Source organism: Neophocaena asiaeorientalis, unplaced genomic scaffold (assembly GCF_003031525.2).
Source record: "Neophocaena asiaeorientalis asiaeorientalis breed wild unplaced genomic scaffold, Neophocaena_asiaeorientalis_V1.1 scaffold598, whole genome shotgun sequence".
Taxonomy (NCBI): Eukaryota; Metazoa; Chordata; class Mammalia; order Artiodactyla; family Phocoenidae; genus Neophocaena; species Neophocaena asiaeorientalis.
The window spans coordinates 2,149,067-2,163,348 of NW_020173036.1; the positions used below are offsets into that span (position 1 = coordinate 2,149,067).

Sequence of the window (14,282 nt, forward strand, 5' to 3'; positions counted from 1 at the left end):
TTAACTTTTCTGACAGATAATCAGTCTCACTGATCTCTTGATCAATGAGATCTCATTGATCTCTTGATCTCTTGATCATTCCCAGGGACAGAGACTGCTATCTCCAGGTAATTCATTCCATTTTGGATATTCTGATTAATAGTCTCACAAAGCTGAAATTTGCCACCCTTTATCTTAAAATGAATAGATAATTTTGCTATCTACAGTTAGAGATCACATTTATTCATTCCTCCAAGTGAACTACCAATTCAGCTAGGAACCTAAGAGCAGTTCTCTGAAAATGTCACTGTTTCATACATGGTTTTGCACATGCTATTTTTTCCATCTGAATACTCACCCTTCTACAGAAATTGATCCTCTGCAATTGCTACAGTCATGGTTATCAGTTCAACAGTAACTTTATGCATCACTATCCTAGACAAAAACCTGTATGCTCCTGGAGTCCTGCATACACCACTTTGAGGCACCTCTCATCGTCACACTGTACTAATACTGCATTATAACTATCTACATACCTGTCTCTCCCATACACTAAACACCCTGGCAGCAGGAAGTATTTACTACTCAAATTTGTATGGGATGGAAAAGGCACAAGAGTCTTCTACCTACCTGATAATTGCAATGATTCCAACTGACCTCACACACTGCATAATTCTTTTTAACCTCCTCAAAACAATGCTCTGAGAAGCCACTACCAATCTACACCTTTCACCTCTCACACCATCTCCAAATTCATTCCAGCTTGAGAATTTAGCACAGAGCTCAACATACAGGTTCTCAAAAAATACTTCTCAAATGGTTGAATAAATCTTGTCTTATAAGCAAAGGTTCATATTTTAGGTAGGCTTCTAAATTTTCATAAGTTGGCCTTAAATTTACCTTCTTATAAACCAACCATCAAAGATGAAGGAAGCATCATCTTCATTATTAGCAATGAAGACTATCTTTACATCAGATTCCTGCCTGATAATACCAACTCTCTGATGTCCATTCCTTATCAAAAGCCCAGATACCAGAAACAGAACAGCCAAAATAATGCCTGGAAGGGTATGTACTCCACACATTCTTCCAGATCTTCTAAATTTTATACTGGCATCAAATTTTACCAACAGAAGGATCTTTAGTTGGACCTCACTGTTTCATGATCCACTGTACAACTGCCTTTTGTCACTTAAGAGTTTTTTGTAGCATGGATTGAAGAACATAAAGAAAATACAGACTTAAGGAATTTATCAATATTTCTACTTTGGGAAGCTGTCTGAGACCTGTCCACTATATCACAAGGTAGTCTCCTTATAAGAAATCATGCAAAGCAACTGCTTTCAGGTTTCTATCTCATAAAAGCAAATTAATTGAGAAACATACCCTTTATCTTATGTATATTATAAATCTTGTAATGGATCAAGTTTTGTTCTTTGCTTTTGCTGCAAGGAATCTTAATTTTTTTTCTTACTTCAAGAGCTATACAGTGCCTTAAGTTTCCCCCCTTCCATTGTGTCTTTATCCCAATTTTATTATTTGTATTGTAAATGTGCTCCAAAAGGACCTCAAATCCCTAGGAGAATGAGATGACAGAGTAAAAAGGAAAAAAATTAATAACTGCCATCGGGTGCCTATAGTAAGTCAGACACTGTTCCAGGCACTTTTATCCCTGATCCTTGAACACTGAGAGAAAGGTATTATTAAGTATGTTTTACAGATGGTAAACTGAAGTAGAGAGGGGTTAAAAAATTATCTAAGCTCACAAAACTAAGTTGTACCAGGCCAGGGTTTGATCCCAGGTTTGAATGACTATACAGCCACACTATACATAAGCTCTGACCAAATTAAAGACTATGGTACACTTCAAAAAGAAAAAGAATGCTAGTACAGTACTTGAGGAATTTTAAAATTTCAATTTATTATATAAGCAAAAGAAGACAAATCACTTGAAACTAATTTTACACATTAATATCTTAAACATAATAAACTTTAACAAAGTCAACATCTCTGATCATTCCCAAATAAGAACCAGAAAATCACACAAAAATTTAAAGTTCAAACAGCAGACATAAATATTTATATTCACGACAAAGCTAATGAAAAAAGATTTGAGCCAAAAGAAAAAAATTAGATTATTCCAATTAGTATCACATATAACTTGAAATGTTTTTTGGTGCCTCTAAAAACAAAGACGAAAAACAGTTTTAAGGGGTGGGTGGAAATATGATTCTAAACTAATAAGATGGAAAATATAATTGAAATTAGACTCACCTGCTCAAGTCACTTTTTCCATAGTGATGATAGTGGTCAGGATGGCTAAGGTGGTAATGCTCCTGTCCACTCCACCTCTGGGGTGGCCTTTTCCAAAATCCTTCTTGAGACTGCCGAACATTTCTGTCTGATCGGTCAAAGCGGTTCATATTGTCACACTCCACTAGACAAATTCAAAAGCGAAACACTAGAAACATGTACACAAACTCTATAAAAGCTAACTACTTACAGCTCAATAATTAAATGCTGCTGAAAATATAAAAGTAATGTTCTAAAACTACCAGCCATTTATGTTAGCTAACCACAAAATCAAGATTTCCAGAAGAAAAATGACTAGTTCTTTCAGTGAAAACCAAACTTTATATTATTCAAACTGAAGTAAATTATAGAACTTTCATTATCACAGTCACTTAAGTAACAACAGTCCCACTGTTTTAAAACAAGCAAATTATCCTTGAAATCAACATTATACATTTTAAACACCAGTAGTCAGTTTTAAGTGGTTTTCATCATTATCAGTAGTTGGTTCTGACTTCAGAATGAAAATGACAAGAAAAAGTAGAAGATTTTAAGTCTGGTAGAGAACTCATTCCTAAAAATGAATGCCACAATTAATTTTTACTGATTTCAAGAAGTACAAATTAACTCTTCATCATAAACAAATCATACTTTTTAAATTAAGCTCACAGTTTTAGAAAGTAAAATGCTCCAATCTGCCGACAGTAGAGCTTTTTCTAAAATTCTAAAATGCCACTGAAAACAAAGCCAGTACTTTGCAGCAACAAACAGTACACTCCCTGAAATCTAAATGCCACAAAAACATGAAAAGAATTTCTTTGAAACACCCCAAGCTTCTCCTTCACTTACCCAAACACTTTTTCCTCACATATCTGAGCACTCACTGAGAGAGTTACTTTGTACGAGGGAGACATTGTGTCGCTTGCTGCCTACTCAGACATAGTTGCATACAAGGCACTGACAAACAGGCCTTCCTTCCTGCTCAACTCCCAGCCCTCCCTGTGGGAAGCAAGCCCAGTTTACCCTGTGACTCCATCTTCACTCAGTGCTTACATAGCCTCTGAGTTAAGACTGTTACTAAAAATACAACTAAACACTAACCCAAGGCAGGAACAGGAAAGGTTTCTCTAGTCTGAGAATTATTACATGAGAAAGTTCAAATCCTGCATGTTCAGAATCCCTTGTGACAAGAAAGCTTTAGAAATCAACGTAATCCTCCCCAATTAAAATTAAAAAAAAACTCATTATTTAAATGGTTTTTTTAACTTAACCTAAACCTGAATTTGATACATGGCAAGTGTTTAATTACAGTATACCAGATAAAAACAAATTTCCCCACTCCAAAAAAAAGGTTGATATAATTAAAGTGTATATGTTCAATTCTCATATACACTGAACTCACTGTGAACACATTACTTATATATGAGTAACAATTTAAATAAGGTTCTAAAAGACATCGAAATTTTGTTTATTAGAAAATTTCCATTAGAGAAATCAATTTGGGGAAAAAAAAGATAGGTTTTATAGTTTTAAAAAAACTTTTTTAAGAAAAATTTTTCAAAGAAGACTTACATTTGAAATTATTTCTAACAATTTCTCATCATCTTATTGGGATAAATTAAGATATACATATTTTTTTAAGTTCAATAAAGAAAACCGGACTGTTATGTAAATAAAGGCATGGTGATCATTATGCCGCAAAAGTAAGGAGGAGAACATAAGACGGCAAAAGAAAAGTAAATTGAAAAATAATCCTAAGAAGGCTTAAAAATGCTTTTAGTTGACATTCACATTATACTCAGAGACTCAGTTAACTTCCTTAAGTATTTCTACATGGCATTAAAATGTTACTTTAGGTTAAGAAATTCTGTATAGCTGAGGGATAATCTATATCTACTTTTAAATCTGAATTCATATTTCCTCTTAATTCACACAGGTAAAATTCCACTCACTCCCCAAAAAAGAAATTCTGCAATAAGAATCTGTTATATAATTAGTATATCATCCACACAGTGCACTCAGAGTAATAAGAAGCACACTAATCAGGAAAACAAGTCAGGAGATGGGGTTAAATGCTGTGGGAAATTATAATGCAGAAAATGATGTGCTGCTTTTGTATTTACTAAAGATTGTTGGTACTACACACAGGCTCCAAATAAAGCACTTTCATTGAAACATGAACTCAACCAACAGCATAACGACAAATAGGCACCGGAAACAAATATTTTCCATGACTACAAAACACTATTGTTAGAATTGGGACAGAGCGGGGCTTAAACTCTCAGAAAAATGTCTCCTCCAAGACTCTGAAGGAAGGAAGGGTCCCGCTTATACTACTACCTGCAGTACCCATCAATCATGTTTTGATACACTTTAAAATGTTACTAAGAAGAGAATGCAAAATAACATTAGTGGTGGTTTCTTAGAAAAGACTAAGGGCAGAGAGAAAGAAATAACATAGAAAATAAAATGGAAAGCCAATAAAATTACAAGATGGAGTTAATTTAAAGCCAGTTTCCAGCACCAATGAAGGAACAGGACAAACAAGACTAAGAAAGGAAATAAATCCTTCTGAATGTGTAATATCATAGGGAAGGATGAGGCAAACCTAAAAGCTTTCCAAAAAAAATTTTAACCAATATGCTGATCAAAACTATCTACACACCAGATTTGACCCTAATTATGAGTTTAGGAATAGAGAATAAATAAACGCCTTCTAAAGGGGCTTTCTAGCTCCCAAAGTAAAAGACAGATTTTAGTAGGTTTTTTACTATGAGTAGGAGACAGAATTTTCAGTACTTCTACCCTGTGATGAGGGAAAGAGAATCTAACATAGCTAACTGAAAGGTATGGGATACGGAGATGCCTATGTCTAACACTCATCATACCCATTTCTTCTGATTTGATAAAGAATGAAATATGATGCCAAAAGTACCCTAGATTCTTTCTAATAACTTAAAGTCCTAAGAAGATAATGGCTGACACAGGTAGTATTCCTATCCATGACTAACAACTGGCTATGAAGATAGCAGGAAGAAATTATATATCAGAAAGTCTGGAAAGGATGTGTCATGCAGGAGGTTTTACAATATGAACAAGAAAGTTTTTTAAATGAAATTTGGTTTGAAAGGAGAAAAGTTCATGCTAAAAAAAAAATCATGAAGTTGATATTACTAAATGCCATTAGTACTGAAAAAGAAAGATAAATTTCCAGAAGAAAATACAGTAATTGGAAAGTGGTAAAGGACAATACTATTGACCTCATATGACTATTATCTCAATAAAATGTTTAGCAAAAAAGTGGCCTTAGGAAATATATTAATAGCATGAAGTAAGTGCAATTTAATAGGCACCATAATTTGATGGGATAGGATTCAGGAAGTAATTAGAAAGGTATCTTTTTCAACAGAGAAAAGTTTAAAACAGAACGAGTGGAAGAAAGATCACCCCTAAGAAAATGTATACTATGGAAATTTCATAAACCTAAGGATGATGCTATGAATGTGCCAAATGCTAGGCTTTAATCTGTAGGCAATGAGTGACCATTAGAAGTTTCTAAGCAAGAGAATAAAACAATACAACTATGCCTTTGGTATAACCAAACTGTTTATATGAGAGACACTTTAGAACAAAAAGCAAGCAAAGCTCAAATACCCACTGGTCCACTAAAAGAAATTCAGATTCCAAAATTTCCTTAAGAGATTCCTTCACCAAGGTAAAAGAAAAATATTAAAGAAAATGGTCTCTCTTTTTAGATCCTCCCAAATTGCTACTCAAATCTAAAGTCCTTTTTCCTTTTATTCCTCTTCCCTCATTCTATATTCAATTTCCCTCCACCCCATCTCTCCCTTTAACCTCTTTCCCTACCCCTCAAGCTGACCAGAAACCTAAAAAACTCTATACCTCTTAACCCTCCTTCAGAAGACGGAAAATTCCCTTAAGGTTGACTTGGATCTGGTCTCATCCTGAGCTGAGAGCCATAGCTACAGACTTTCTAAGGTCTAAACAAGACTGGGAGAAATTTCCAGAAGAATTTAGAATACTTTTAGCAATTGATAATCCAGGGCCTCCAGATCTATACCAATTAGTTCATACATCAGAAGGAAATCTAGGTGCATAAAAACAGAATAGAAAAAGCACAGTGTGAAAAACGTAAAGTTGACTGAAGAACCCACGATTGTGTAGTAGAGGAGGAAAGATTTTCTCAACTCTCTTAGGGCCTGAAAATAAAACTGACAAGATAGATTAATGGGAGAAAAGCATACAAATTTATTTAATATGTGACATGGGAGCCTTCATGAGAAAATGAAGACCCAAAGAAACAGACCTGTATATTTTTATGCTAGGCTTGATGAAGAGTAGACAGTCAAGGAGGAATGTCACAGGTTAAGGAGTCTAAGTGTGGTAAACTGGGGGAAACTTTAGCAAGGCCTGTTTGTTAGGATCTTCTTGGTCTAACTTTGTCTTCAGAGATAAGGATGCTCCTTTCCTCTAGGTATGGGGAAGGCGGCCCTCACATGACGGTTTTATGACCTGTTTCAGGGAAGATGGGCAAGAGGGGGAGGAAATCAGAGTGATTTTTCTGCTTCTGCCATTTTTTAAAACTCCTTCAGCTTAAAATATTCAATATGCCAAGGTGCCATATTTTGGGGTCGTGTGTCCTGAACTCCATCAATTGCAGAGGAAATCAGAAGTTAGAAAAGGACTTTCAGAGGCTGTCAACAAAGTATTTCCTGTGAACGTAGACTGGGCTCTGATTCAGTTCTGTAAGCAAAGGAAGAATAAATCCACTAGAGATTTCACAGATAGACTAACACCATCAGACAGCATTCAGGAATAGATTCTGGAAGAGATGTGACCTCGTCTCCCTCCTCCCTTGCCAGGCTTCCAGTGCTTGGAAAGAGACTTAGAAAAAAGCAGAATAAGACTCAGAATAAAATGATGTCCTTCACATATAACGAGATGCTTCCACCCCAGTAAATTAAACACTGGAGAAAGGAGTCTCTCGATACACTTCTAGATAAATAGCAGGGCACTGAAAAACTGTCTTGCATTGCCTAAGAAATAAAAGAGAAAAAATAAGTGGGCGATTAGTCAAAGTGTTCTGAAGGAAAAATCAAGCACCCAATTTCAGGTTTTACCCTTAAACTCAAAGATAAAATTTTCTAAACAGTAAAGGACAACCCTGAAAATATATTATTGATATAGGCACTATAATATCAACTTTAAACCCTGTGACTATTATATAACCTCCCCCTCAGTGTCACTAAACCACCCAGTGTAGCTATCTCCAATAACTCAGACAGTTCCCAAGTCCTAGCCCATAACTGTCCAAGAAACATTTGACCAACAAACATTCGTTCCTTGTCTGTGCTACCACATATGCTACCTTAATAGGTTCACAAATGCAATTGCCAGATAAATATTCTCTTCATGGCCTCTTCCTTGAAATCCCAGATGACTTCCCTATTCATAATAAAGTCACAGCAAACTTGTGTCCAAATCAAACCCAAACTAAAGACCTCAACAAGGTGCCAGTCTTCTTGTTGACAAAAATTCCACTGATATTGGCAGAATTAGTGGGGCTGAACCCATAAAATCCAGAGTGATCCATCCAAAACTCTACCCAAATTTGCATAGTAGCTTCAAAAACCAGAAGCTAAAGGGAACTAAAACCAATAGTCTAAGTATATTAGAAGACCCCTTAAACCTTGTACTAATCCTTGTAACATTCCTATCCTGCCAATAAAAAAACTCAGCAGCAGTGGGTATAGTCATTCAGGACCTCAGACCTGTAAAGAGAATAGTCATTCCCTCCTTCCCAGTAGTACCAAATCTAAATACTGTTTTATCTTTGGTGCCTCTGAAGGCTACATATTTTAGATCCAGGTTCTGCTTTCTTCCGTGTTCAATTAGCTCAAAATAATCAATACTTGTTTGCCTTCTCCTAGGAAAATCTATAATATATGTGAGATGTTATACCTCAGGAGTTCCCTCCTACTTTTCACAAGTCCCCAGCCAAGACCTCAGAAACTTTAAATTGCCTTGTGATTCTGTTTTTACCTAATATATGGATAACTTTTTGTTGTGCTCTAAAGATGAGGCAGGCTCTAAGACCAATGCCATCTCTCTACTTCCTGGTTTAGCTAAGGTTTCCAAAGAGAAGTTGTTATAGTTCTGTCAAAGTAAAATGCATTAGATAATTTATTCCATGGAGGTAAATCCTTCATTCCTCAGTACCAGCCCTTAAAACTTCACATTAAATCTCCTGGATCATAAAGTCTCATTATTTCTTCCCTTTTAATCATTAATGGTTTATGTTTTTCTTCTGTGTTCTAAAATACTTTTCCACTTGATCTTCCAGGTCACTAATTCAGATTTCAACTATGCTTTCTGTCATCGATTGAACTGTTTTGTTGGGAAATCTTCTTTTATAATAAGCTCCAGAAAGTATTGTGCTGCAATTGAATCTAAGTGCTCTCATTATCATCTCTTTTGGCCACTCTAATCCCGGGAGTTCTGCTGTTTTCCCTGTTCCTCTTCCTGGGTACTGGCTGTGATTTTTCTTTCTCAGTTGACTAGAACTCAGCACTGATTGCTAGAGTATCCCAAGTGATAGCAGAACCACAAGAAGATGCAACAGTCTCTACCCCTGTGGTAGAGTAGATATTGTTCTCAGCTCTACACTGTCCAATAGACTTATACATCCAATGTCCTCTGCTGCAGAGATTCGCACTGTGAACAGAGTATACTTCCAAGTCGCACTGCTCTTAGGGTTGGCCATGTAACTTGCTTTGGCCAACAGAATGTGGGTAGAATACCAGTGTGCTGGTTCTAAGTGAAGACTTTAAGAGATACTATATGCATGCTTCTCCGCACCCTATTGTCCTTCTGCCATCTGCCATGAGCACAACCTGCTCCAAGGAGTCCTGGTTTCAAAATGAAGAAGCAAGGAGTAGACCTGAACTCAGTCCCACAGTCTGAGCTATCCCAGCTAATACAAAGATCCATGAATGAGAAAAATAAATGTTTATTTTGGAAGCCACTGAGATTCTAAGAGTGATTATTATACAGCATCCTGGCAGCAGGGGAAAAGAAAAAACAAACAAAAAAACCCTGACCATAAGACAAAAGTGAACAGGAAGCAGGCTCCTTGTACCTCGATGAAGCACTAGAACAACCAACCACCCTCTCTGAAATATCCTTGCATTTTTCTAGCAACATGTATAAAAAGGACTTCACTACCCTTTTTAGTTCATCCCTGGACCCTGGAAGGCCTAAGAAACCTGGCAAATGTTGACTAACAGGGAATCCACAGCTCTCTGAGATTCTTCTTCCAGGAGGATCCTCATTTCAACCCTTGCCCCAGAGGATTCCTAGGCTGGTCTCTGGTTCCTGACAAGTCTTTAAGACAGAAAATCCTTCAAATGCTATGGCAATGGGGGCAAGAGCACCCAGGCCCCTCTTGCACATGGATTATCTAAAGCCCCATTCCAGCAGTTACTGGGATCCAGAGACGAAGACAGACCAGATTTGAGAGTAAAAAGGATAGAATGATTCATTCAGGTCACCATTTTCCCAGAATTGATTTTTTTAAAGTATTTATTAACGGTTTTTGCTGCTGTTTTACAAGTCAAATGATATCTCTTTTTCTCTAAATTTATGTTTTCTTAAAATCAAAATGAGATAAAGGAATAAAAAATTGGGTAAGACAAAGGGAAAAAAGGACAAATCCTATCTACCAGATACTTTAGGATATAGGTATACAATCTTATTGGATCATACAGAGTTATACCTAAGACCTACAAAGTCAGGTTTTAAACATTTAAATAGTTTTGCAAATGAACCTGTTTAACATCACTTACGATAAATTCTCAGCCTGAAAAGGCTACCACCATAGAGATAAGGAAGTCTGTAAATAACAAATACCAAATTGGATGTAGTCAAGTAGCTCAACTATATACTTCTGAAGGTTCAATATTGTCCCCCCTACCATTCTCAAGAGGTGCATCCTCAGGCAGATCCACATCAAGCATAAGGTCATCATCCTCAAGGTCACATGATTCAAGATTATTCAGAATATCCTGTAAACAAAAGCAGAAAAAATGCTATAACCTAGCTCAGTGTAATCATTATTTTAGAACATCACTATATGAGAATCTTATTTTACTCAATGTTTGTGTGGTTAAGAATAGATTTTAAAGATAAAATTTAAAAAAAAAATAGATTCAACTGGTTTACTTGGTTAAGCTATTTGTAACATCCTTTTCCTAGTCTTCTTCCCCACCAGTAATTTTTATTTGTATTTTTAAAAACTTACACAGTGCTCACTATCTGCAAGATATTGTTCTAATCACTTCACAGATATTGATTTCTTTAGTCTTCACTATGATTTAGTGACTAGTATAATCTCCATATTATACATGATGAAACTAATGCACAGAAAATCTAAATCCCTGGCCAAAACAGAATGTGAACAACAGGAGGTCAATCTCCTGAGTCCACGCTTTTAACAACTTCCCTGATAACATGAATAATCAAAAATGGTAAACAATCTCACAGAATGTATTCATATTTGGTGTGGGAGATGGTATTTTATTATCTCTAGGGATCTGACTACTTACATAAATTAATGAAGTGAGTCTTTAATGATGTCATTATTACATTTCCTTTCCTGAGCCAAACACCGCTGCTACTACTACTTTCAGCACCACTACTGCTTCCTTGGTTTATCTTAATTTGTTCTTTCTCTACAGTAGGACTGGACTACTCAAATTGGTTATAAGCAGTCCCTCCTGGGTTCTATTTGCAATCTTGTTAGCTATTATCTATCCTTAGAAAAGTACTGTTTTGCTTTAGAAGACTCTTATTCTGAAGTCTAAATAACTAAATAAACAAAAACTAAGTTTAAGGTAATGAACTCAGTTTGACCTATAGCCCACTAGTGAATCCCTCCAATCCAAAAACTGATCTAATACTGCAAGATCTTGCCTTAGTATATACAAGTAAAAAGATCACAAATCTTTAAATGGGACTGAGAGATTATGACCTTGAAAAACACTCACAGAAGGGGAATATCTACTTTATTACAGATAATATGAATAAAATTAGAAGTGTTTCCTGTATTGGATATTCCACACAAATCTTTTCAATTTTGTGTTGGGCCTTCCTTCCAGAATCCACTGAGAACTAAGAGTCATTGGAATAATTGTTATTATTTAAAATGAACAAAAAAGCTGCATAATTATTTACCTTGGCATAAGAAAAAGGTATTTCACAGAACCTCTTTCCATTATGAAATATTTGCTGTTCTTAAAACAGTCTTCCTAAAAAAATCAAGGAAAAAAATGAATATGGAAAAAAAAAACTGCCAAAGGCCATAATGGACAATTCACAAAATAAATAGAAAATAAACGGCCAATAAATACAATGTAGGAAAGAATGCTACCACACCAATGTGGATTTATCATGATTTAGAGGAATCTAGTATCCATACAAACCATCTGGAGGCCAGTTTGTTAACATTTAGCTAAAACCTTTTTGAAAAAGGCAAAGTCTTCCCTCCTAATAATTTATCCCTTAGAAACAGACAAATGCAAAAAATATATGTATAAGTGTGGCTATTGTAGCATTGGACAGAATGGCAAAAAAAGTAGAAATGAGCCAAATGTCTGATAACAGAAAAATGGTTAAACAGGAAGTACGATATAGTCATACAACAGAATATGATGTTGTTCTTAAAAAAAGGTAATAAAAATATATTTACAGACATAGAAAGATGTTAATTGGGGAAAAATACAGACTAGTTTGTTTCCAATCTTTTGCTCTTACAAATAATGTTTCAACGAATCCCTATATGTCAACGTTAAATTGAAGTAAATGAATCTGTATATCAGGTTGATGGTATAACACTCAGAGAGAAACTATTTCAAGTGGGGGAAAAAAATCCTCAAACTATTTTCAGTAATCACATTACAGATGGTAATAATGGTGTTGTTATTCTGAGACTCGTGTATATTGGTATTTGCTGAAAAATGGATTCTCATCTCAGGAAAAAGAAAATAAAGACGTAAAAAACAATGAAATTAAGTAAAAATTCTATGCTATGTTCCTGAGTATAAGTGGGAAGTATCAGTATGAACACAAGATGTTTTTCATCTTAAAATAAAAGATACATTTCTTCCACTGAAAAGGCTTACATGTTAACTGGAAAAAAAAAATCACGTCTCTAAAACAGCATATACAGAATTATCCATTTTATGAAACAAAATTGTATAATATGCATTGGAAAAAACTTAGAAGAAAACCAAAACACAGGTTAACTATTTTAGGATTATGAGATTTTTCTTTTTCTTCTTTTTTTTTGATTAGAGTACCTGTATTTTCTCATTTTCTGCAATAAGTATTATAACTTATATAATTTTACTCCTAAAATCATATCTTCAATTTAAAACGTTTGGCTATTTGTATGAATATGTGTGAAACAAGATGACGTTGGGCACCCCAGGCCAAATCTGACAACTAAAGACACAGCAAAGAATCAAAGGCAATAGAACCTCATTTTCTAAGTCCAAAGTAGGGCTTGCTGAGAAGCACCAGTCAGCAAAAGGAGCACTGTCACCACTGCCAAAAAGGTGTTCAACTTTTAATAACTAATTAAACTCTACATATGTTTTGTAGGGTTTTCTGTAGGTTTCATTTTATAACAAAGATTTAAAAACATAGTCTTAGGGAATGGGAATGAGCCTGTTCTAATGAATTCAAAAGTGGTCAAAAAATTGTATCACTTTGAGAAGTTACTAAGGCTCAATGGAAAAGTAAAGGGGACACAGTTAGCAATAGTTACAGAAAGGGAAAACCATCCATATTTATGCTTCAAGTTAACACTCATCAATAAAGCATTATATATGATATTTCAGAAATTTATCTAGACACATGGAAAGATGCTCTGTAAAATGGTGGGCGGTGAAGCAATTATATATGTACAATATGACTTCATCTTTAATGCTGAAAAATACATTTAAATGTCTGAATGGTGACAAACCAAAGAATTGTTATTATTTTCCACTATGTAAAACAACATGCGCTTATGTTCTTTGTATTCCTTTTGATTTTGACTTGCTACACTTTTTTTGATTTTGTAATAAGGACATACTACTTTTATAATAAGCAAAACTTCACACTGAAAAAAGTGAACCTCCCTTAGCAACAGCAGGGAAGTTCAAACCACACAAGTCTAGCCTGCATGTGGGAATCCTCAACCCAGCCCATCCCCTAACCACAATAATAACCAGAGCCACCTGCCTCTCCCCTCTTCATTCGAGCCATTCTGGACTAGTTTGGGTGTCTGTCCTGGTGTTCCCAGAAAGTCTCACTATGTGAATAATAAATGTTTTCACATTCTCTTGCTACATGTGTGGCACCATCTTTCTCAACACTGAACAAATCTGGGGGGAGGGGAGTTGATCCTGCCTCCATGTGGCAACCACAAGACACACCATCAAAAATTCAACACATATGAAAACCAATATATGCAAGGCATAATTCTGGGTACGTGATATATTCATGTAAAAAGACAATCCCTATCTTGAGAGTTTGCTAAACTACTCAATGATATTGCTGCCCTGGCATCCATTTTGTGTGACCAAGAAGTCTGCAGGGGCCTGCCCTAGATAACAGTTCCAGAGTCATAAGCAAATGTAAATTCCTAACAGGACTTCTCCAGCAGCCCTTGTGAGCAATAGTCTCCCCTGCCTCCCAAGGACTGCCCCTTGTGAAACCTTACATAAGACCGCTGCCGAGCTTACCAAAACCCTGCACTTCTTGGTTTGAACTGCCCAATCAAGCCTTAGCCCAAGACCCTAAAAGCACTCCAGCCATGGACCCTAATAATAAAAGCATGTGCCCCAGGTTCCTACCACTCTGTTTGCCCTTGTATGGCTCCTTGAGGCATGCCACGTTTTCCCATATGGCCCCTGCAGGCATGCCATGTACTTCCTCGAGGACCTGAG

The 14,282-nt window shown here is 35.8% G+C and overlaps 1 protein-coding gene across 5 annotated transcripts in view; it reads right to left on the reverse strand.

Moving 5' to 3' along the window:
* The window catches only part of CCSER2 (coiled-coil serine rich protein 2), a 153,380-nt gene that overhangs the window by 76,708 nt on the left and 62,390 nt on the right, over positions 1-14,282 (reverse strand). For 4 of the 5 annotated variants that reach the window (XM_024742506.1, XM_024742507.1, XM_024742508.1 and 1 more), the window contains 2 exons: positions 10,265-10,355; positions 2,254-2,416 (listed from right to left, as the gene is read on the reverse strand). In XM_024742506.1, the coding sequence (XP_024598274.1) occupies positions 2,254-2,416; positions 10,265-10,355 (254 nt within the window). Of the gene's footprint in view, positions 1-2,253; positions 2,417-3,120; positions 3,214-10,264; positions 10,356-14,282 lie in introns of those variants that run through there. The other variant, XM_024742510.1, reaches the window with a different exon arrangement.